Raw genomic sequence first — 25,246 nt, 5'->3', positions numbered from 1 at the left:
ATATGAGCCCAGGAAGACGGGGCTGCAGTGAGCTGTGATTGCATCACTGCACTGCAGGCTATGGTGAGAACCTGACTCTTTAAAAAAAAAAAAAAAAAAAAGCCTCCCCACCACAAAAAATGAGGCACACATAGTCTATGCCATCCAATGTAACGTCCTTCTTGCTGTGCTTTTACAAGCTCAGCCAGCCCCCAACCAAAGTTTTTTTTTTTAATGGTGCAAAGTCTTGGTGACCCGTTTCTTTCATTCACTTACATCTATGCTGTTAATTGTGTATCTGAGATTTCCTCAAAGGTTAAGCTGAATACTTTTTAAATAATTTTCCATCAAATCAAACTCAGCATTAAATTCATTCACTGCCAAGAAAGGTCACCTCTAAGGTAAAACTTAAGATGAATCCCTAATTCAGAAATGTGGAAAAACAATTTGTTTAGGGAAATATGAAATGTTACATATTAGCTTCTTTATTGAAGAGGCAGCTCAGACCCATTTATATATGCAAAAGTATAGGATGACAAAGTATGTAATGACTCTTTAACCTTCTCAAATATTTCACTTAAAATATACATGGCCGGGCGCGGTGGCTCAAGCCTGTAATCCCAGCACTTTGGGAGGCCGAGACGGGTGGATCGCGAGGTCAGGAGATCGAGACCAACCTAGCTAAAACGGCGAAACCCCGTCTCTACTAAAAAATACAAAAAACTAGCCGGGCGAGTTGGCGGGCGCCTGTAGTCCCAGCTACTTGGGAGGCTGAGGCAGGAGAATGGCGTAAACCCGGGAGGCGGAGCTTGCAGTGAGCTGAGATCCAGCCACTGCACTCCAGCCTGGGCAACAGAGCGAGACTCCGTCTCAAAACAAAAAACAAAAACAAAACAAAACAAAAAATAAATAAATAAAATATACATTATGCTAAGCCTTAAGGACAGCATAGGAAATCTTAGTAGTTGCCATCAAAATTACTATAAATATGTATTTCCTGCACAGAATTATGCAAAATCTACCATTTAATTCTTGTTATGTAGCATATTCACACACATCTAGAAAAATTAGAGTGACGAGTAACACAAATGTTAGCCATTTGTGATTTTAAAAAACTTTTATGGAAAGTGTAACACACATGCAGAAAAATACACATACCTTAAGTGCACAGCTCAGAACACACTCAGATATTTAGCACCCAGGTTTAGAAACAAATTATTCCCAGCACCAGATAAATGCCCCCTTTCAGCCTTGGCCAAGACTAACCGCTATCCTAATTTCAAACCGCGTAGACAAGTTATGCCCGTCTTTATAATTTATATATTATAAAGGAATCATACAGCATGTTGACCTTTGTGTCTGGAGTCTTTCATTCAGCAAGGTTTGTTAAGTTCAGCTACATTATTGCACGAACTTCTAGTTCATTCGTGCTGTTTTACAGTATTCCATGGAAATATGCCACTTGTTTATTCATTCCATTGCACATGTGCCTTAAGATAATTCTGTTTCGTGCAGTTTTATGCTATAAATATTCTGCATGTCCTTTGGTGGACAGACACATGCCTTTTTGCTGGGTTTGGGTAAAAGGGTATACTTGGTTTTAAGTGCCAGCTTTCAAAAATGGTTTTATGGATGAGCAATTCCATCAGTAGTGTACAGTTCCTCTTGCTTACATCCTTGCCAAAAGGATGCTTTTTCATGCTTTTCATTTTAACCATTTCCATGGATGGGTACTACATGGTGTTTTAAATTTGCATTTCCCTGATTACTAATAAAGCTAACACATCTTTTCACGCTTAGTGGCCGTCTGGATATCCTCTAAAGTGAGTGGATATCCTCTAAAATCTTTTGCCCTTTCCATTTTCCCCCTTGATTTGTAGGTGCTCTTTACATATTCGAGATCAGGGGCCAGAAAACTATGAGTGCAGACCAAATCCAGACTGTCACCTGGGTTTCTGAATGGTTTTACTGGGAAGCAGTCATGCTCATTTTTTTAAATGCATGGTGTATGGATGCTTTCACACAATAGCAAAGATAAGCATTTGTGACAAAGCCAAAAATTTTCACCATCTGGTACCTTGCTAAAAAGTTTGCCAACACTTTTGCTATACTCAGTGCTGTTGTCACATACACGAACTGCAAATAACTTCTCCTCCTCATGGTTTCCTGTTCATTTTCTTACTGGTGGTCTTTCTGATAAACACAAGTTCTCAAACTTACTATTAAGTTCTATTTTATGGGTTAATGCTTTTTTGGGTCTCAATAAACCTTTGCTTACTCCAAGATTACAAACTGTCCTAAGATTTCTTTGTAAAACTTTCACATTTCATATTCAGATTTGCAATCCACCTTCAACTGACTTTTTATTAAATTACAAAATTTAATTGGCAAAGCACATTTACTGGAAAGAATACCCTTTCCCCCACTACACTTCAGTGTCACCTTTCTCAAAAGTCAGGTGATGGTATACATGTGTGTCTACTTTTGAATCTGTATGCTGTTCCACTAGTCAGTTTTTTCATCCTTGTGCCAAAATAACACCATCATAATTTATGTGGCTTTATAACAGGTCTTGATATTTGGAAATTTCAATCCTCTCTGTCCATTCTACAAGAGAGCCTTGACAATTATTGGCCTTTTGAATATGCACATGAATTCTAGAATTAGCTTGTTAATTTACATTAAAGACTTTGCTAGGATTTTAATTAAGGTTGCAATGAATTTAGGGAAAAAGCAACAGTTTTGAGATTGTCCTGGAATCCTGTCCCTCTCCTCCTTTGTAATTTTCTTTTCTGGATACAGTTCTTCAAAGCTTATTAACTCATTTTTCTCCCCTAGGCACTTGAAGGATCTTTAAGTGGCACTGCTTTTCAAAATTTCATTTTCCATGATTTTTGCTGGTATATCATAAAATGCTTTTTGCCTAACTTTTATGCAGGGAACTTACCAAATTTACTCATGGCATCTGCAAATAGAGATTTATATTTTTTCTTTTTTAAAATTTTACTTCTTTTCTAATCTTTATGCCTTTTGTTTCTGTTTCTTGCATTAGTTTTCTGGTTAGGTCCTTCTGAACAATGCTGAATAAAATCATTGACCGCAGATATCCTTGTCTTATTTTTATAATCTTAGGAGAAATGTTCACTATTTCATCATACTGTTTGTTGAAGTCTGTTTATGCAATTAAGGAAGTCCCTTTCAATCCCTCATTGGCTAAGATCATAAATGAACATTAACTTTACCACAAGAATGTTCTGTGTGCCAGATTACTTTTCTACAGGTGGTGTACAATAGCAACTGACTTTTGAATATTAAGCCACCTTTGCACACTCCTGGAACACAATCTATTTGATTACCATTTTACCTTTTTCCAGAACAAACCCATCTTTGTTTTGTTTACCCAGTATCAGGTCATATGACCACTATAAAACAAGTTACTGGCAAAGAGAATGAAATCATTATTATTTTGACTAATCAGGATTCCCCTGTGTCATGCGAAGAAGCAGTAGCTACTTAAACTGTTCCAGCAAGAAATGGAGTGAGGACATTAAGTTAATCGACCAAAAAATATCTGCTAGAAACTTGAATCAATTTGTTCCAAAATACTGGGAAAAAGGGGAATGCACAAAACAATGACACTGTATTTGTATCAAATAGAAGTTTCTGAATAAAATTTCTAAATCACAAAATATTGGCACTAGGCACACTGAAAACTATGGTTTAAAAAACAAAGGTGGTGTGAGAGCTGGGGATATTTTAGAGTATGGGCAGTATGCTTGTTCTCTTTCACTGAAACAGACTTAATTCCAAATTATGTTATGTGTAGTTTATCAAAAGAGTCTTTTAGAAAAGCTTATCTTGCTCAGATGCAGTTGAAAACTTTACAAAAACACTGCCTCTTCTACTACTGAGGCATTTGTTAAAAACCCATTTGTAAAATCCTCTAAATAGAAAACTAGGTATTTTACCATTTTATACCTACTAAATATTATCTGACCAACAATATATCCTGTCTTAGTACATTTGCCATCCTAATATTCAAATAAGAAAACTGCCTCTTCACAAGTCGCCCAATTCCAAACTTGCATAGAATTACCATTAGATTGCTTTTTTAAGACATGATAAAAAATGGCCATACACTTATTTAATGCTACTGTCCTCATGATCAACTCCTGATAATTTAAAAACTTCATTTTATACAACGAAGATTTATTCAGAGCTTATAGGCTCTGAGATCTTTCCTATAAACACCTGATTTTACATTAGAAATATGGCTTTTAGTAGAACAAATTTCCAAGACAATATATTTTCCACATTCACCATATTGACAGATTTTGCCTTTGTATGATTCCCTGATATGTAAATACAATTTGAATCCAAAATAAATATTAAATATTTATAAAACTTCACTCCTGCATAAACTATCTCATGCCTGATAAGTCGTATGATCTTGCTGAAGGTTTTGCTTCTTGTTACATTCTTCGGGATTCTTCTCTGTGAAAATTCAGATTAAAATGAATCTAATGCCTAAATGCTTCTCACCATTCAGGAACATGAACTCTCAGATAAACACTTTGACTTTCTATTGGATTTCCCATATTCATTATATTCAGAGTTTTCTAAAAATTGAGATCTGACTTCAGAGACTTTCCACATCAAGTACATTCATATTTCCTCGTCTGTGAATTCTCTGATGGCTATTGAAGGCTGATCTGTGGTGGAATTTTTTCCCACATTCATTACATTCATAGGGTTTCTCTCCTGAATGAGTTCTATAGTGTACAGTGAGGTATGACTTCTGAGAAAAGACTTTCCCACATTCATTACATTCATAGGGTTTCTCTCCTGAATGGCTTCTGTAGTGGACAGTGAGGTTTGACATCCGAGAGAAGACTTTTCCACATTTACTACATTCATAGGGTTTCTCTCCTGAATGAATTCGATGATGTATGGTGAGATATGATTTCTGAGAGAAGAATTTTCCACATTCGTAACATTCATAGGGTTTCTCGCCTGTGTGTACTCTTTGATGTCTGAACAGGGATGAATTATGGGAAAAGGTTTTCCCACATTCGCTACATCCATAAGGTTTCTCTTCTGAATGACTTCTATAATGTTCAGTATAGTATGACAACTCAGAGAATAACTTTCCACATACATTACATTCATAGGATTTCTCCCCTTTTGGAAGTGGCTGGTGCCCATCGAAGGCTGAATTTACAAGGAAGGTTTTCCCACATTCATTACATTCATAGGGTTTCTCTCCTAAATGAGCTGTATGATGGTTGGTGAGATATGACAACTGAGAGAACTTTCCACATTCACTACATTCATGGGATTTCTCTTCTGTGTGTACTTTCCGATGTCTAATGAAGGCTGAATTTAAATTGAAGGTTTTGCCACATTCATTACATTCATAGGGTTTCTCTTCTAAATGACTTCTATAATGTATAGTGAGGTATGACACGCGAGAAAAGAATTTCCCACACTCGCTACACTGATAGGGCTTTTCTCCTGTGTGTGTTCTCTGATGTGTAATCAGGGTAGACTTTCGGTAGTAGGATTTCCCACATTCATTACATTTATAAAGTTTCTCTCCTGTGTGAGTTCTCTGATGGTCACTGAGTGCGGACTTGCGGGAGAAGGATTTCCCACATTCGTTACATGGATAGGGCCTCTCTCCTGAATGATTCCTCTGGTGTAGGGTGAGATGTGTCTTTTGGCAGAAGGTTTTCCCACATTCACTACATTCATAGGGTTTCTCTCCTGAATGAGTTCTTAGGTGCTGAGTGAGGTGTAACTTCTGACAAAAGGTTTTCCCACATTCATTACATTTATAGGGCTTCTCCTCTAAGTGTGATCTCCGATGTACAGTGAGGGTTCCCTTTTGGCTGAAGGATTTCCCACATACATTACATTCATAAGGTTTCTCTCCTGTGTGAGCCCTCTGGTGGATGATGAATTTTGACTTTTTGCAGAAGGATTTTCCACATTCACTGCATTCAAAAGGCTTCATTTCCATTTGTGATCTCTGGTATGCATTAAAATTTGACATCTGTATGAAGTCTGGTCCAGAGTCATTCCACTCATAGGGCTTCTCCCCCATGTAAGCTCTCTTATGAGCAACAAAAACAGCCTCATTGTCTAAGGCTTCCATGCATTCATTATATTCAAAGGGTTTCTCCAAAATATTAATTTTCTGAAGAATGTTTTCTTCATTTTGAGAATAGGTATCCCCATTTTGATTAAATTCATACATTTTCTCTCCATGATATGTTTTCTCACATTCATTACACTCATCAGGTTTTGTCTTGGCATAGCTTCCATCACTACTAATTAATTCCGAAATAGATTCTAAATTCTTTCCACATGAGACACAATTATGAGCTATTATGCTTGAAGGAACAAGGCTTGTTTCCATGTAAGTTTGACAAAATGTATTCTCTTTCTCTTCAGTCAGGGTTTTGCTGTTGATACAAGCAGCTTGCCTTGAAAGTTTGTCTTCATTTTCTTGGATTCTCTCTATCAGGTCGTCAAATTTCCAGACTTCTAAAAAGGAAAAATAGTAACAAACTTCGTAAATCTAAACACACTAGCTATGGAAAGGTACTGGTACTCAAGAGCCCCCATTGTGGGGTTGACTCTGGCTTTACAGCCGATCTCCATAAATAAAAATAATTACAAATGCATAGTTCTCTTTGTCCTTTGATTTCTAATACAAAACACACACACACATACACACACACACACACACACACACACACACACACACACACGGTGAAAGGATAAAGATGAAATGGTGGTAGAAAATAGAAGAGTAACTTCATATTGAATACAGGTAACTTTGTTGCTTTACAAATATTATGTTTCAAACTTTGGTAGAAAAGATGAAATAAAACCAAATGATGAGCAGAGAAGTGGCTGAAAGTGCGCCAGATCCAGGCAAAGATGGGAGGACTTAGATCAAATGGAATCAGGAGGAACAAAAACAGGTGCTAGGTCTCCATGCAAAGGAAAGACTCCATTATGGATTACATTTGGGAGACATCTATTACAATTTATATTAAACTGTAAGATATTGCTTCATATCAAGACTACGATGGTAGCATCCCCACTAGCCTAGACCCTTCCAAAATCTGTGCCTTACTAGTCTGCATACAAATACAAATAAACATTCTGAATGCTCTGATTTCTTCATGTTTACAGAGAAGATTCGCATTCATCCGGAGGAGACCCAGGCATGTGAATGTCCAAAAGAAATGTAGGGAAGACCAGAGGGCAAGGAATCTTTTTTTTTTTTTTTTTTTTTTTGAGATGGAGTCTCGCTCTGTCACCCAGGCTGGAGTACAATGGCACAATCTTGGCTCACTGCAACCTCTACCTCCCAGGCTCAAGCGATTCTCCTGCCTCAGCCTCCCAGCTGGCTGGGATTACAGGCACATGCCACTGCCCCCAGCTAATTTTTGTAGTGTTAGTAGAGACAGAGTTTCACCAGGTTGCCCAGGCTGGTCTTGAACTCCTGACTTCTGGTGATCCACCCACCTCAGCCTCCCAAAGTGCTGGGATTACAAGCATGAGCCACAGTGGCCAGCTAGCGGGTATCTTAAAAACAAGATTATGCTGGGCATGGTGGCTCACGCCTGTAATCCTAGCACTTTGGGGGGCCAAGGTGGGTGGATTGCCTGAGCTCAAGAGTTTGAGACCAGTCTGGGCAACATGCAAAACCCTGTCTCTACTAAAAAAAGAAAAAGAAAAAACGAAACAAAAAACCCAAGATCAGATCTTTGAAGTGTTCTGAAAGTCAAATTTAATACTAGCTAACCTTCTTAGCCATTAAATTCTGCTTTCCCTGATTACACAATAAAGCACAGTGGTTAAGAGCATGAACACCAGAGCAGGCCACCTCAGTTCAAACCCCCAACAATTTACTAACTAAGGCACTGTGGTCAAGTTACATAACTGTGATGCAGTTTCACTCATCTGAATTCAGTGTGAATACGAGTGCCTAAATCATGGGGTTGTCAAAGGACTGTAGTACATGTAAACTGCTTAGAACAGTTTATAACACAAAACAAATGATCATTAAGTTCACCCATTAATTTTCTTTCAATTTGCCGACTTAAATTTCCTAAAACCAGTCATGTCTCTATAATTCTTTTACCCAATTCTGAATACAAATAAGAGTTCCCAAACTCCTGGGTTTCATTTGGTGTAAAATCTTATATCTCAGATTCCCAAAGCTGCCCCTACAATGTACTTTTATATTTATGTATCATACACATTTTTGGATCCACTAAACTATTGTTAGCTGCTATCACCCACATTCAAAGAAACCCTGATGGTACTCTGCTCAGAAATCTACAACATCTCTGAGCTCCAGCACCCAAACTCCAACGAAGAAACAGAAAGGTTATTAATGATATTTTTCACTACCTGGATTCACGATATATATCCAAGCTAGCATTCCACTAATCTGCCAACATCTTCTGCTCCTGGAAGCCTAGGCTATGCCTTGCTTATTCTCAGCCATAAGTCTGTGCTAGTGACCTTCTCTGCTCAGTTTGACTTCTGGTGTTGGCTATACTCAAAATCTATCTATACTTTGGGGGGAAGTTGAAGACATTTATCAAATCTCTTTCCAGTTCATTGAATCTCTTTCCCTTACATTTTAAAATAGCTTTTACATAAAGTTGCACAATGTGCATTGGAGTATAAATTTTCGATGTGAAAGCTGAATTTTATAGTTCATGCAGCTATGATCCTATTTCCTAACCAAAACTTATGCCCCTGGAAAGTATTCATATTTTCTTTGTATCTCTCTGAATAGAAATTAAAGTAGTTCCTAATCTGATGGGTGCTTACAGGTTCTAATCTAACCCCTATCTGTTTTATCAGAATCTACAGTTCAGAATAAATGATCTCTCAATGGATTAATGATAAAGATCTTTCTTTTACCTAGCTCCTTGGCAAGTCAATAAAAAAACCCACTGAATACCTACTGTATGTTGCATTATCAAAGCAAGAAAAGTAAAAAGGTCTTTCCTCTTTGGAGGATTATAATTCAGGTAGAAGAAGCTCAAGCAACAAATATATGTACCTACCTATCAGAGCATATAATCATTTAGGGCATATATTCCTATCAAAGCATAGAATCACAGAGCATATACTCCTATCAGAGCTTATACTCAGAGAATATAATCTTATCAGAGCATATACTCATACAGCATACACTCCTGTCACAGCATAGAATCCTATCAGAGCACATAATCTCAGAATATATAATCCCATCAGAGTGTATAATCATATTGGAGTATATTCATATCTAACTTTTTGTGGAAACAATCGCTGAGTGGAATAGGTATTAAGAGAAGGAAAGACTGGAGTGGTCAACGAATCATGAAGGAAACTTCAAGGAGTTAACCTTTTAAGCTCAAATGTAAAGCATAAAGTTCTAAAGTTTATTGCTCAACAATGCAAATACAGTGAACATTACTGTACACTTAAAAATGGTTAAGATAGTACATTGCATGTTATGTTTTTTTGGTTTGTTTGTTTTGAGACGGAGTTTCGCTCTGTCGCCCAGGCTGGAGTGCAGCAGCAATCTCCGCTCACTGCAAGCTCCACCTCCCGGGTTCATGCCACTCTCCTGCCTCAGCCTCCCAAGTAGCTGGGACTACAGGTGCCTGCCACCATGCCCAGCTAATTTCTTTGTATTTTTAGTAGAGATGGGGTTTCACCATGTTCGCCAGGATGGTCTCGATCTCCTGACCTCGTGATCCGCCTGCCTTGGCCTCCCAAAGTGCTGGGATTATAGGCGTGAGCCACTGTGCCAGGCCATGTTATGTGTTTCTTAAACCACAATTTAAAATTAAATGAAGGGGCTGGGTGCAGTGGCTCATGCCTGTAATCCCAGCACTTTGGGAAGCTGAGGAGGGCAGATCACTCTGTTGAACTTCTGGCCAACAGACTGAAACCCTGTCTCTATTAAAAATACAAAAACAGGCTGGGCGTTGATGGTGCATGCCTGTAATCCCAGCTACTGGGGAGGCTGAGGCACAAGAATCACTTGAACCTGGGAGGCAGAGGTTATCCTGAGCCAAGATCGCACCACTGCACTCCAGCCTCAGTTACAGAGACTCTGTCTCAATAAATAAATAGGCTGGGCACAGTGGCTCAGACCTGTAATCCCAGCACTTTGAGAGGCCGAGGCAGGTGGATCACAAAGTCAGGAGTTAGAGACCAGCCTGACCAATACGGTGAAACCCCGTCTCTACTAAAAATATAAAAATTAGCCAGGCATGGTGGCATGCGCCTGTAATCCTAGCTACTTTGGGAGGCTGAGGCAGGAGAATCGCTTGAACCTGGGAGAGGAAGGCTGCAGTGAGCCGAGATTGTGTCACTGCACTCCAGCCTGGGCAACAAGAGCGAGACTCCATCTCAAAATGGAAGGAAGGGAGGGAGGGAGGGAGGGAAAATATGTATTATCTAGGCAAGTAAAATGCAGATGAAGGAAAAGGACAATGATCATTTGAATGGAAGATGGATCCACTGTAATCCAGGTATGGGAGAATACTGAACATTAATGTCAAAAGGAACTGAATGTGCTGACGATCTGCAAAGCATTTCACAAAGGACAAAGACCACAAACCATGGAGAGAAGACTAGCACAATCAAATACTGGGAGGTGAGGAAGGTAGACAGAATTCATGATTTTGGAATGTGCACAGTTTATCATCAGACATTCTGAGAAGGAAGGAAGTGAACTATCTCACTGGTACTGCTGTTATTAAGCAAAATATTCAACTAGACTCCTGGTTAAAAGTGTTAGACCTATCAATTTGGAGGCAAGCTGCAAAAATACACAGGAAAAAAGGTCTTAGAAGTTGAGATTAGATAAACTCTTTTAAGGGATACAAAGAAAACCAAAAAAGTGGAAAACAGGTCCTAGGGTGATATTCCTGAAAAGGCAAGAAAAAGAACAGACATTCACTTATGAAATTCACACTTCCTGAATGTCTACTACAGAGCATGATTCCAGTTATGGGGAAGGGGAAATGAACACACAGACAGATGATAAATGAGCACTGGGGAAAGAGAGGAAAGCTGAGGAGTGCTATATTGTCACACAACTGAGCATGGACTTTGGGAAATGACGTACACTACAAGCTGTGACTGAATTCATAAGCATAGGTGGAAGATGAGGTTTTGGTATCTGAATGCCTAAAGAAGTAAATAAAATTAAGGGCAGAAAATAAGTCCAAGGTATTTTTAAAGGAAGGAAGGAAAGAAAATGGAAGATAAAAAGAATGAACATAAAAGTCTCAAGTTAATTTTTATGTCAGACTTCTGAATGCCCCAAAACAAAACAATTCTGTAAGGCTGGGAGCAGTGGCTCAGGACTGTAATCTTAGCACTTTGGGAGGCTGAGGTGGGCGGATCACTTGAGGCCAGGAGTTCAAGACCAGCATGGCCAACATGGTGAAACCCCGTCTCTACTAAAAATACAAAAATTAGCCAGGCGTGGTGGCATGCACCTGTAATCCCAGCTACTCAGGAGGCTGAGGAAGGAGAATTGCTTGAACCTGGGAGGTGGTGGGTGCAGTGAGCTGAGATCATACCACTGCACACCAGCTTGGGTGACAGAACAAGACTCTGTCTCCAAAAAACAAACAAATAAACAAAACCCCACAACAATTCTGTAATGGCGAGGGAGTAAGTAAGTTACAAATCATGCTGGAGAAAAAGGAAGTGAATGGGTCTCCAGTACAGGTTAGAATGGAAAAAATCCCTACCAATGTAAATCAAATGTAAAATCAACAGAAGAGTTCATGTATGTGTGTGGGAAGGAAAGTGATATTTGGGGGTTGGGAGGTGGGCCTGAGGGTACTGAATACATATCAACAACTCTTTAGTCACTCCCAAAGGTCTGGGATGAGCATTTTTTAACATTTGATACTCTACTAACTTGCCTGGACTATGCTGACATGGAAATTCACCTTCCATTATCCACGGCTCTTCTCCCTGCTCCAACTTAATGATGACGTTTGGCTTGGTGATATCATACCCTGTTAATGGGAAAAGAAGGAGGACTTGGGCAAGCTGCTTGGCTTCAGAATCTCCGAAGTACAAGATGTTGCCACCTCATAAGCTGCATAACAGAAGTGCTCCATTTTTTACTTCATCAAAGTTAGAACCTTTTAATGAATAATAATATAAATACTCCAACTAGTGCCCACAAGGAATTAAATGGTGTCATCACTTATTTCTTCAAATTCAAGGATAAAACCCCATTCAACTAAGAGCATTCAGAAAGCAAGCTATCCTCACCCACAGAAACTAGATGGCTATAGTTCTCCAACATCACATCCCTGTATGTTATCTTCTCATCAGGGTCCAGTTGCTGCCACTCCTCCTGGGTGAAATCCACAGCCACATCTTTGAATGACACTGGCCCCTGTAATGGCAACATGATCAGAATTGGGAAATATGGAAAAGGGATAGGGGGATAACATTTTACAAAGCTCACTGGTAAAGTTAACCATGAACATTGTATACCTTATTTTATGTTACAGATTATGGAAGGGAAATCATATTGGAAATCATATTGGAAACATATATCCTTTGGGGTCATGTATATGTACGTATATATATGTGTATATACACACACACACACACATATATATATAAAATATATACTACCCACAAAAATAAAAACCCAAAACACAACTGAACTCCTATTTTGAAACTGAACTGAGTTTTGGGCATATGAGTGCAACATCATGCCTGCTCTCAAAAAGTAGACAACCTAATAAAGAGATAAATATGAAAACAAACATATGCATTTTACTCCTTGTCACTTCTTTTAGTCTTCTTTGCTGTCAGACCCTCCCCTTCTCCAGGACCTCTTCATGTTGGAGTGCTCACCACTCAGTTCCTGGTCTTCTTCTTCCTAACTCACTGCTCTGGGGCTCTCACCTAGTTTCAACTCCTTGTTCTTCTGGCTCTTTTATTCTCATGGCCAGTGGCCTCTGGCTATCTGCATGGCAGAGTTTTATCTCAAACATCTCAATCTTACAGCAATAAATATTCGTTAAATGAATGAATGCCCAAAGCTGTTATTAGAGTAATGCAGACAAGATGCAGAATGATTTAACAAAAGAGGATCAAATTATTTTAACTTTATGCCATCAGATTAGGCTTCACAGACTCAGTTAACTGGAAGTCCTTAAAGATGCACTGTGTATTCTATGGGATGAAGGGGAAGAATATGATGAGGTGTAAAAAGTACCAATGGCAAACATGAAGCAGCTTCAATTTTTAAGAGGTTGGGGCTGGGCATAGTGACTCATGCCTATAATCCTAGCACTTTGGGAGGCTGAGATGGGAAGATCATTTGAGCTCAGGAGTTCGAAACCAGCTTGGGCAACACAGTAAGACCTCATCTCTGCTAAAAATAAAATTTTTTTAAAAAATTGGCTGGACATCATGGCACATGCCTGTAGTTCCAGCTACTTGGGAGGCTAAGGCAGGAGGATCACTTGAGCCTGGGAGATCAAGGCTGCAGTGAGCTGTGAACGTAACACTGCACTCCAGCCTAGGCAACAGAGTGAGACCTTATCTCAAAAAAAAAAAAAAAACAAAAAAAAAGGAAAAATACAAAACTCCTGGGCTCCAGCAATCCACTTGCCTTGGTCTCCCAAAGTGTTGGGATTACAGGCTTGAGCCAGCATGCCCCACCCAAACTTGTAGTTTAGAAAAAGAAAGTGCCCAGTAAGCATGTTGCATTATCCTATTATTTATAAGAACATATCAACAAGGGGTTCAAACCCAGTGATACAGCTAGGACTATGTAGATCCCAAGAGATAGCAGAGGCAGAGCCGCTAGGCTGCTGTGCTGAGAAACTAAAGCAGGACATCCAAGCTTATCCACAGGCAGGCCACAGGAGCTGATAAAATCACTGAGAGAGAGCTATAACCTTCTGGGTTAAGTTAGTCCAGAATGTAAGGAGGCGGTAGGGGTTAGAAGACTGATCAACCAATAAACAACATAAAATTACATGCCAATACCACTTACATCAATACAAATACCCAAAATGAAACATAAGCAAACAAAATCCAGTACCAGTTTAAACACATAATATACAACAGACAAATGGGACTTATTCCCATTTGACTAGTTTAATATTTGGAAATCTATTAATATGACAAGCCACTATAACACAGCAAAGAAGAAAAGTCTTGTATCCATGAAGATACTTGAAAGAGCTTGAGAGAAAAAGCTGATTTAAAAAAACAAACTAAAGAAAATAGAGGGCTGGGCGCGGTGGCTCAAGCCTGTAATCCCAGCACTTTGGGAGGCTGAGACGGGCAGATCATGAGGTCAGGAGATCGAGACCATCCTGGCTAATACGGTGAAACCCCGTCTCTACTAAAAAATACAAAAAACTAGCCGGGCGACGAGGCGGGCGCCTGTAGTCCCAGCTACTCGGGAGGCTGAGACAGGAGAATGGCGTGAACCCGGGAGGCGGAGCTTGCAGTGAGCTGAGAGCCGGCCACTGCACTCCAGCCTGGGTGGCAGAGCAAGACTCCGTCTCAAAAAAAAAAAAAAAAAAAAAAAAAAAAAAAGAAAATAGAAACTTCATTAACATCAATATTATGTATATACACAAATATAACTATTGCACCCTAATACGTAATAGTACGTACGATATATATGTGACATATGTATTTCAATTACACACAAGCACATATATACAGTTTGCGTGTACACACACACACACACACACATTTATGCCTCAGTCTTCTCGGTCCAAAAATCAGGATTTTACTTAACAGGAAAATACTACATACCTTCCCACTAAGATCAAGAACAAGGTATTAATAAAATGCTCATTATCTACAATTAGAGAAAACAACAAAGGAATATAAGAAAAAGTAAAAGTGCTTGGGCATGGTGGCTCATGCCTATAATCCCAACACTTTGGGAGGCTGAGGCAGGTAGATCACCTGAGGTCAGGAGTTCGAGACCAGCCTGGACAACATGGTGAAACCCCATCTCTATTAAAAATTAAAAAAAAAATAAAAAATAAAAAAAATTAGTTGTATTATTAAGGTCAACTTAATCAGTTACCCTAAATTACTTTATAAATATGCAATCCCAATAAAAATACCAAAAAGCTTTTTCCTGGAACTAGATAAGCTGACACAACAGTTCATATGAGGTGGAAGAAAATCAAAAACAGCTCAGGGAAAAAAAACATTTGGACATGGATAAAACTGGATCCAGGTCAGGTACGGTAGCTCATGCCTGTAATCCCAGCACTCTGGAAAGCTGAGGCAGAAGGACTCATTGAGGCCAGGAGTTTGATACCAGCCTTGGCAACATAGCAAGACCCTATCTCTACAAAGAAAAAATGCATATATTAGAAAAATATATAGAAAGAGACATTAGGACTTCTGCCCTCAGCTGTGATAAACTAACAGGTACTGGATATGCCCTCTAACCTGAAACAGTACATACCAAAGAACAACAACAAAAAAACAAAAACAGCTGCGGCACTATTCACAACAGCAAAGACTTGGAATCAACCCAAATGTCCATCTGTGACAGACTGGATTAGGAAAATGTGGCACATATACACCATGGAATACTATGCAGCCATAAAAAAGGATGAGTTTGCATCCTTTGTAGGGACATGGATGCAGCTGGAAACCATCATTCTTAGCAAACTATCACAAGAAGAGAAAACCAAACACCGCATGTTCTCACTCATAGGTGGGAACTGAACAATGAGATCACTTGGACTCGGGAAGGGGAACATCACACACCGGGGCCTATCATGGGGAGGGGGGCGGGGGGAGGGATTGCATTGGGGAGTTATACATGATATAAATGATGAATTGATGGGTGCTGACGAGTTGATGGGTGCAGCACACCAACATGGCACAAATATACATATGTAACAAACCTGCACGTTATGCACATGTACCCTAGAACTTAAAGTATAAAAAAAAAAAAAAAAAACAAAAACAGAAAGAAAAATAAAACGGAGAACATACATGAAGCAATTTTTTTTTTTTTTTGGCGAAGTCTCACTCTTGTCTTCCAGACTGGAGTGATATGGCACAATCTTGGCTCACTGCAACCTCCATCTCCTGGGTTCCAGCGATTCTCCTGCCTCAGCCTCCTGAGTAGCTGGGATTACAGGTGTTCACTAGCACGCCTGGCTAATTTTTGTATTTTTAGTAGAGACAGGGCTTCACCATGTTGGCCAGGCTGGTCTCGAACTCCTGACCTCGTGATCCACCTGCCTCAGCCTCCCAAAGTGCTGTGATTACAAGTACAAGCCACCACGCCCGGGCTGAAGCAATGGTTTTCAAGGCACTGATTATCAGGCAGTAGAGTTATCTATAAGTGATGGGAAATAAACAAGGTGAACCAATCAACTTCTGCCTTGAGCATTTCCAGGCCATGGAGCACGGAAGAAGAACAGAGGCAGATATGAGGAGAAAGAGTTGCAAGATGGGAAAATGGGCAGGAAATTGCAACCCATAAGGATGAAAAGAATCATCAAAACTGGCCCAGAATTGACACAGAGTTTACAACCGGCACAGAGCACTGAGAAAGTTCATCATTCTATTCCAAATGTTCAAAAAAATTGAGACAGGCAAGATGTAAAAAAGACCCACGCTAACCTTCTACAGATAGAAACTAGAATATCTGAGATGAAAATTATACTGGACAAGATTAACAGCATCGTGGAAAAAAGAGATTAGTGAATATAAAGATAGCAACAGAAGTTACATAAAATGAAACAGAACAAATAATTAAAAGCAAATAAAGAGCAACAGTGTGTTGTGGGAAAATTTCAAGTGGCCTAATATACAGGCAACAAGAATCAGTGGAGGGGAGGTAGTGGGTATTTGAAGAAAAAATGATAAAAATGTTCCCAAGGTGATGACACCATAAACCCAAGATCCAAGAAGTTCAATGATCCCCAAAAGAGAAACATGAAAAAAATGATACCATGACACATTGCAATCAAATTGCCCAAAACTAATGATAAAACGTTTAAAACAATAAGGGAGGGAAGACAAAAAGACATGTTATATATAGGGGAACAAAGATGAGTATGACATCAGATTTCTCTTAGAAAAAAATGTAAGCAGGAAGATGATACAGAAACACATTTAAAGCACTGTGGAGAAAAATCCAGCAAAACACCTTTAAAAGGAAAGACACAATGAAGACATTTGCAGACATACAAGAATTCATCATCAACTAGAAGAAATGTTAAAGAAAGTCCTTCAGGCAGAAGTAAAATGACAGCAAATAAAAATTTAGATTTACACAAAGGAATGAAGACTACCTGCGTATTTTCTCTCATTACTTAAATCTCTTTAAAAGATAACTGCGTCGGGTGTGGTGGCTACACCTGTAATCCCAGCACTTTGGGAGGCTGGGGCAGACAGGTCACCTGAGGTCAGGAGTTTGAGACCAGCCTGGCCAACATAGAGAAACCTCGTCTCTACTAAAAATATAAAAATTAGCCAGGTGTGGTTGTGGGTGTCTGTAATCCCACCTACCCGGGAGGCTGAGGCAGGAGAATCACTTGAACCTGGGAGGCAGAAGTTACAGTGAGCCGAGATCATACCCCTGTACTCCACCATGGGGGGACAGAGTGAGACTCTGTCTCAAAATAAATAAATAAATAAATAAATAAATAAATAAATAAATAAATAAAAGATAACAGTTTAATTAACAACAATGTAATAGATTCTGTGTGGCACTGATACCACCTGTAAAAATAAAATGAACAATGGTGTACAGACCAAGAGGAGAGAAATGGAAGTATCCTATTGTTAAGTTTCTCTTACTCTAAAAAAAATGGTACATTACTTAAGAATAAACTATGATAATTAAAGTTGCACACTATAAATTCTAACTCACTAAAATAACAAAACAGTGTGATAGCTAAAAACCCAACAAAAGACATAAAAGTAGAATCATAAAACATTCTCAGTTAATCAAAAGGAAGACAAAGACATTTTAAAAAGAAACAAAGAAGATGAGACTGAAAGAAAGCAAAGACAATGGACTATAACCTAACTAGTTTTATCAATAATCACATTACACGTACACAGTCTATACATCCCCAATTATGAGACAGAAATAGACTGATGAAAACAAGCAAGATCTAAATCTTGCTGCCTACAAGAAATAATACTTTAGATATAAAGATGCAAATCCGTTAAAAGTAAAAGGATGGAATAAGATATACCATGCATGCATTACTAAAAAGAATGCTACATAAATAACAAAGCACATTTCACAGCCTGGAATATTAGCAGGGTTAAGGAAGGCCATTTTACAAAGTGGTTTATTAATCAACAGGATGTAATAACCTTGAACATTCATGTATCTAATACAACACATAAAGCAAAAAGTGGTAAAATTGCAAAGAGAAACAGAACCACAATTGCAGCAGGAGATTTCAATCCCCTCTCCCCCACAATTGATACAAATAGGCACACAATCAACAAGGATATAGTACACCTGAACAACACAACCAACCAACTTGATCTCATTAACATTTATCAAACACTTTACCAACCAGAGCAGAACAAGCCATCTTCTCAAGATGCGCAGAATTTTCCCAAGACAGATCCTATTCTAAGCCATAAATTTAAGAGGTTCCATGTAGCATTCCAGACAAAAATTCAATGTAAATCTAATCATGAACAAAGATCAGGGAAACCTAAATTTAAAGACTTCTATAAAATCACTGGCCTGTATTCTTAAATTTATAATGGCGCTGAGGAACAAATCCATATTAAACAGACTTAAAAAGCATGAAAACTAAAGGCAATTGATAGTCCTAGACTGAATCTTCTACCAAAAATTTAAAATTGCTATTAAGGAAATTATTGGGAAATTGGCAAAACTGGAAAATGAACTATAGTTGAGATAAAAGTATTAAATCAATGATAAATTTCCTGAATTCAATTACCATGCTATGGATATTTAATAGAATTTAAAAGAATGTTCTTGATTTTATAAGATATAATATAAAACTTTATAGGGTAAAGAGGCATGACATATAACACCCACTCTAAAATAGTTCAGAAAAAAATATAAATACATATACATACATGTATGTATATATCCATATAAATGATTAATGTGGGAAAATGTTAAGAATGAAGTATCTGAACAAAAGGAAGTATCTGGGATTTCTTTGTAAAATCCTTGCAATTTTTCTGAAAATTTGAAATGATTTCAAAACGAAATGCTGAACAGAAAATAATGCTATCAAATATATATTATATGTATATATTTGCTATCAAATATATCAAATATATTTCAAAAGGACTCAGAAACCAACTTAAAGGGATTCTGTCTGGCCAAAGATGGAGTCATTTAATTTTCTAAAAGAATCACAACTTTGATGTACTGAAATATTTACTATCTGTTTAAACCCATGAGCTCTTAATGGTAACGAAACAAAAAAAACCTTCCTGCTTAGAAGCCTACTCAATATTTTAGAAACTCTCTGTCCTGCATGAATTACATAACCAAATAGAGAATAGAAATTTATCTTCAGAAAAGTATTCTAGGCCAGCTGTGACGGCTCATGCCTATAATCCCAACACTGGGAGGTCAAAGAAGAGGATCACTTGAGCCCAGGAGTTCAAGACCAACCTGGGCAACATAGCGAAACCTGTCTCTACTAAAAATTAAAAAATTAGCTGGGCAATGTGGCACATGACTATACTTCCAGCTACTTGGGAGGCTGAAGTGGGAGGATCACTTGAGCACAGGAGTTTGAGGCTGCAGTGAGCCATAAACGCGCGACTCTGTTTCCAAAACAAGAAAAGAAAAGAAAGTTATTTTGGCTAGTAAATAAAGAAGAAATGGTAGAATTAGCAGATCACCATTTTGCCTCCCCTAATGAACTAGTAAATCACAGCAATAATCAACAGTTGATAGTTCTTAAGTTCACAAAAACAAAGAAGGTAACACGTGCCTCCAGAAGTAGACAAATACCACGTATGGTACAGCTGTGTGAAAAGAATTGAACATAAACCTGATTAGACTTCCAGATCAAACTACCAGTTTTACAAGGCATACAAGATATTTTTTTAAAAATGTGCTAAAGGTGAAACAAGGGTAACACAATCTAAACTGAGGATAACCAATTCAGTTTCTTCAAAACAATAAGCACGCAAGAGACATACTATGGGAACTATTAAAAAGATTTAACCCAACTGCCACATGTATTAAGAAAGGGAGTATTTTGGGTTATTCCTAGCCCCCCCCCCCCCTTTTTTTTTTTTTGAGACGGAGTCTCGCTCTGTCGCCCGGGCTAGAGTGCAGTGGCAGGATCTCAGCTCACTGCAAGCTCCGCCTCCCGGGTTTACACCATTCTCCTGCCTCAGCCTCCCAGTAGCTGGGACTACAGGCGCCCGCCACCTCGCCCGGCTAGTTTTTTGTATTTTTTAGTAGAGACGGGGTTTCACCGTGTTAACCAGGATGGTCTACGATCTCCTGACCTCGTGATCCGCCTGTCTCGGCCTCCCAAAGTGCTGGGATTACAGGCTTGAGCCACCGCGCCCGGCCTCCTAGCCCCTTTTAAAAAGACTCCTTATTAGCCAGGTGTGGTGGCTTACACCTGTAATCCTATAGCACTTTGGGAGGCCACAGTGAAAGGATCGCTTGAGGCCAGGAATTTGAGACCAGCCTGAGCAATACTGTGAGAATACATCTCTAGGCTGGGAGCAGTGGCTCACGCCTGTAATCCTAGCACTTTGGGAGGCCGAGGCGGGCAGACTGCCTGAGCTCAGGAGTTTGAGACCAGCCTCAGGGTGACATGGTGAAACGCAGTCTCTTCTAAAATACAAAAAAAATTAGCTGGGTGTGGCAGCGTGCACCTGTAGTCCCAGCTACGTGGGAGGCTGAGGCAGGAGGATTGTATCAGCCCAGGAGATTGAGGCTGCAGTGAGTTGTGAGAACGTCTCTACACTCCAGCCTGGGTGATAGAGCAAGACCCTACCTCAAAAAAAGAAAAAAAGAAGGCCGGGCACAGTGGCTCATGCCTGTAATCCCAGCACTTTGGGAGGCAGAGGCGGGCAGATCACGAGGTCAGGAGAATGAAACCCCGTCTCTATTAAAAATACAAAAAATTAGCCAGGCACGGTGGTGGGTGCTTGTAGTCCCAGCTACTCAGGAGGCTGAGGCAGGAGAATGGCGTGAACCCAGGAGGCGGAGCTTGCAGTGGGCCGAGATCACGCCATTGCACTCCAGCCTGGGCAACAGAGCGAGACTCTGTCTCAAAAAAAAAAGAAAAAAAGGAAAAAAGAAAAAAACAAACAAAACAAAACAGACTTCATCATTTAAAGACAAACAGAAATACTTAAGACAAATCTCTTTAAAAGCCAAGAAAAGAGAGACTCCATGGAGAAATTATCAGTTTGGAAGTAACAGATGTCAAAGGCAGACAAAGGGTCCTATGAGGTAGGGCTAGGAAATGCCCGCTGGATTTGACTGCAATTAAATCACCGGTAATGTTTACTGACTGACTCAGCAACGTGAAAAGGACAAAACTAAAAAGCTGAGAACTGAAATGAGAAACAGAAATAGGAAATCTTCACAAGGAGAGTAACTGTATTGCTTGCTGTGCAACCCAAACAGAAAGAAGAACAAGTATTTGAAGGATGATCATGTCATTCATTCCCCCCATGATCTAGGACTTAACAGTAAAAACAGAATTCTGTCTACTTGGACCACAGAATTTCCGTCCCTGGAAAAATGATATGCACCAAGTTCTCCTTGGGCAGCAGGCCCTCTGCTTACATAAGCACCAAGAATAAGCCATAAGTTACGGTAATGTAATGGTTGTTATCAGGAAAGCTATCCATAATTATATCAACTTGAATGAAGAAATTTTTCCAAGTCCTAGAAAATCTTTTAAATCCACAAGTAACAAAATTGGTTTCTCCTTATAATCAATGCAAACGATGTCATAGATGGTGACAATGCAAACGATGTCACGGACGGTGATATGGTTTTGGTTTGTGTCACCGCCCAAATCTCATGTTCAATTGTATTCCCCAATGTTGGAGGTGGGGCCTGGTGGGAAGTGACTGGATCATGGGGGCAATTTCCCTCTTGGTGCTGTTCTCCTGATACTGAGTGAGTTATCACAACACGTGGTTGTTTAAAAGTGTGTAGCGCCTCCCCCTCCCTCTTCCTCCTGCTCTGGTGATGGAATATGTACCCGCTTTCCCTTCGCCTTCCACCATGACGGTAACTTTCCTGAGGCCTCCCCAGCCACGCTTCCTATGACAGAGCCTGCAGGCGGGAGGCAATTCAACCTCTTCTCTTTATAAATTACCCAGTCTTAGTTATTTCTCTATAGCAGTGTGAGAATGGACTAATACAAACGGCATTTTCCTTTTGTGATGACTGCAAAGAATATCAGCCCTGGGTGCGGCTCAATTTCAACAGTCTTAAAATATACTACCATACATACAAGCTTCACAAATCACTTTTGGTGCTGATCTGCCACACTCACTACAGTTTACAGGGTAATGTCTAGTTCCACATTCCCATTTTAAAGTATGAATCCTGGCTGGGCGCAGTGGCTCATGCCTGTAATCCCAGCACTTAGGAAGGCTGAGGTGGGGTCACCTGAGGTCAGGAGTTTGAGACCAGCCTGGCCAACATGGTGAAACCCTGTTTCTTCTAAAAAAACAAAAAATTAGCTGGGCATGGTGGCGCACACCTGTAATCCCAGCTACTTGGGAGGCTGAGGCAGGAGAATCGCTCGAACCCAGGAAGTGGAGGTTGCAGTGAAGCGAGGTCATGCCACTGCACTGCAGCCTGGGCAACAGAGCAAGACCCTATCTCAAAAAAAAGAAAAAAAAGAAGTATGAATTCTTACAAACCTCTGAAAATGCATCATAAAATAAAGTAGTGGAACATATACACAAGCAGGAAAACTCACCTGCAATGTGTTCATTTTCTGCTGCTCTTGGAAATGTGCAGAGACTGTGGCTGGTAGACCTAGAGGGGGAGAAGCAGGTCATTGAAGTCATAAGTGCTCTGGCTTGCAAAGGCAGGAAACTCCTGCGTAAGAACCACAAAAGAAAGCTCAATAGGCTAACACCCTGTGAACACTCAGCCTGCAAACACTCAGAAGGGCCTAAAAGAGTGATACAGGTGGCCGGGCGCGGTGGCTCAAGCCTGTAATCCCCGCACATTGGGAGGCCGAGACGGGCGGATCACGAGGTCAGGAGATCGAGACTATCCTGGCTAACATGGTGAAACCCCGTCTCTACTAAAAAATACAAAAAACTAGCCGGGCGAGGTGGCGGGCGACTTAAATAGTCCCAACTACTCGGGAGGCTGAGGCAGGAGAATGGCGTGAACTCAGGGGGCGGAGCTTGCAGTGAGCTGAGATCTGGCCACTGCACTCCAGCCTGGGTGACAGAGCAAGACTTCGTCTCAAAAAAAAAAAAAAAAAAAAAAAGAGTGATACAGGGTTTCGCCATGTTGGCCAGGCTGGTCTCGAATTCTGGCCTCAAGTGATCCACCTGCCTCAGGCCAGCATGGTGAAACCCCCTCTCTACTTAAAAATAACAAAATAATTAGCCAGGCATAGTGTCACATGCCTGTAGTCCCTCAGGAGGCTGAGGCACAAGAATCCTTTGAACCTGGGAGGTGGAGGTTGCAGTGAGCCGAGACCACGCTGCTGCACCCGAGACTGGGTGAGAGACACTGTCTCAACACACACACACACACACACACACACACACACACACTCTCATGGGTAACATGACTCCTTTTACAAACAATCTACCATCATCAAATACAACGTACAAAAAGAAAAAAAAAAATCCCATCATACGGCTTGTGTTTTTTGTGGTTTGTTGAGACAGGGTCTCAATCTACTACCCAGGCTGGAGTGCAGTGTTACATTCACAGCTCACTGCAGCCTCGACCTCCTGGGCTCCATCAATCCTCCCACGTCAGCCTGCTGAGCAGTTGGGACCACAGGTACATCCCAGCATGTGTGGCTACTTTTGTATTTTTTGTAGAGTCAGGGTCTCCCTATGTTGCCTAGGCTGGTCTCTAACTCCTGGTCTCAAGGGATACTCTTGCCCTAGCCCCGCAAAGTGCTGGGATTACAGGTGTGAGTCACTGCATCCGCCCGCATTTCCTTATTGCCTCTTTAAACTGCTTAAAATAAAAAAAGCCATAGGAATTGAGTATGTGAGCCCTCAGAAATGAACGTGTACAAAATATGGTTTTGTTTCTAAATTATCTAACTGAATTTGGTTATTGCTGCACCTAACAATCTTCTATTAAGAAAACTAGGATACGGGAGAAAGAACACTGGCCTGGGAGATAAGACTCCTGAGTTCTACTATGAGCACCTCTACCCACAAAGCCGGTGACCTGGTCAAGTCGTCCACCTGCTAAGGCCCAGCCTCTTCCCCTAGCAACTGAGGCAGCAAGAGAGAATCCCTGCAGACTGTTCCTGCATTACCACGATTCTCCAGGGCAGATCTAAGCGGGAATCAGCAGACACTTAAATGAGAGAACAGAGGTGCTGACAGACGTTTAGAGACGGTCGAAATCTGGGGCACAGAGAGGAGGAGGAAGGGCTGTTAGGGGTTAGTGGGGAGTGGAGACGACGTCCGCAGCTGAGGCTGGGGACACCCTCCACGTCCCGTAAACCTCGTCCTCCCAGATCTTCCTATGCAGCGCCTGTTCGCTGCAGCCGGACCCTGCCCTCAAACCGAAACACACGTCTCTCCTGCAAGCGATCGGGACCCTCCCCCTGCCCCACACTCTACGGTCCCCAACGCACGGTGACTTTACCCAGGCCCTTCTCGCTCCAGGCCCGAAAACCCAAGTACCTACCCGCCTGGAGCTCCGCAGCCTCTGCCCCAGGGCTCCCGAGAGGCCGGGACGGGCCTGCTGTCGCGCGTCTGCTCGCGAGGTCCCCTCCTTTCCACCTCACCAAGGCTGTTCTGCTCCCGAGGGGCCCCGGCCGGGCCTACGGGGCAAATCCAAGCGAGTGTCCTTCCCGCGGCCCAGATCCGCCTCCCTGGGGCTCACCGTACAGCAGCGGCCTGAGCCAGGCCGCCAAGGACACAAACGGGCCAGGCCCGGGTCCCGCCGCCCCTTCGCCTCCGCCACCGGGGTCCCCACTCGAGCCTCCACCCGGCAGGCGCGAACCCTGGCCCGCACAGCTCCGCG

The 25,246-nt window shown here is 40.9% G+C and overlaps 2 protein-coding genes across 8 annotated transcripts in view; both read right to left on the bottom strand.

The window, feature by feature from the left end:
- The window catches only part of LOC104667537 (protein PMS2CL-like), a 1,213,215-nt gene that overhangs the window by 1,168,480 nt on the left and 19,489 nt on the right, over positions 1 to 25,246 (bottom strand). The window lies entirely within an intron of this gene.
- Positions 1,078 to 25,230, bottom strand: RBAK (RB associated KRAB zinc finger). Of its 7 annotated transcripts, none has more exons than XM_010368140.2 (5): positions 25,106 to 25,230; positions 22,986 to 23,044; positions 12,307 to 12,433; positions 11,949 to 12,044; positions 1,078 to 6,528 (listed from the first exon to the last, which is right to left on the bottom strand). In XM_010368140.2, the coding sequence occupies exons 2-5, from the start codon at positions 22,998 to 23,000 to the stop codon at positions 4,619 to 4,621; spliced, it is 2,148 nt and encodes a 715-aa protein (XP_010366442.1). In that variant the 5' UTR covers positions 23,001 to 23,044; positions 25,106 to 25,230; the 3' UTR covers positions 1,078 to 4,618. The 7 variants fall into 7 exon arrangements, with proteins under 7 accessions (XP_010366442.1, XP_010366436.1, XP_030788064.1 ...); XM_010368134.2 differs by lacking the exon at positions 25,106 to 25,230 and adding an exon at positions 24,908 to 25,038; XM_030932204.1 differs by lacking the exon at positions 25,106 to 25,230 and adding an exon at positions 24,908 to 25,038 and having other exon boundaries at positions 11,976 to 12,044.

The sequence above is a fragment of the Rhinopithecus roxellana genome, chromosome 6 (genome assembly GCF_007565055.1).
Source record: "Rhinopithecus roxellana isolate Shanxi Qingling chromosome 6, ASM756505v1, whole genome shotgun sequence".
Classification (NCBI taxonomy): Eukaryota; Metazoa; Chordata; class Mammalia; order Primates; family Cercopithecidae; genus Rhinopithecus; species Rhinopithecus roxellana.
This window is presented reverse-complemented; position numbering and strand designations above follow the sequence as displayed.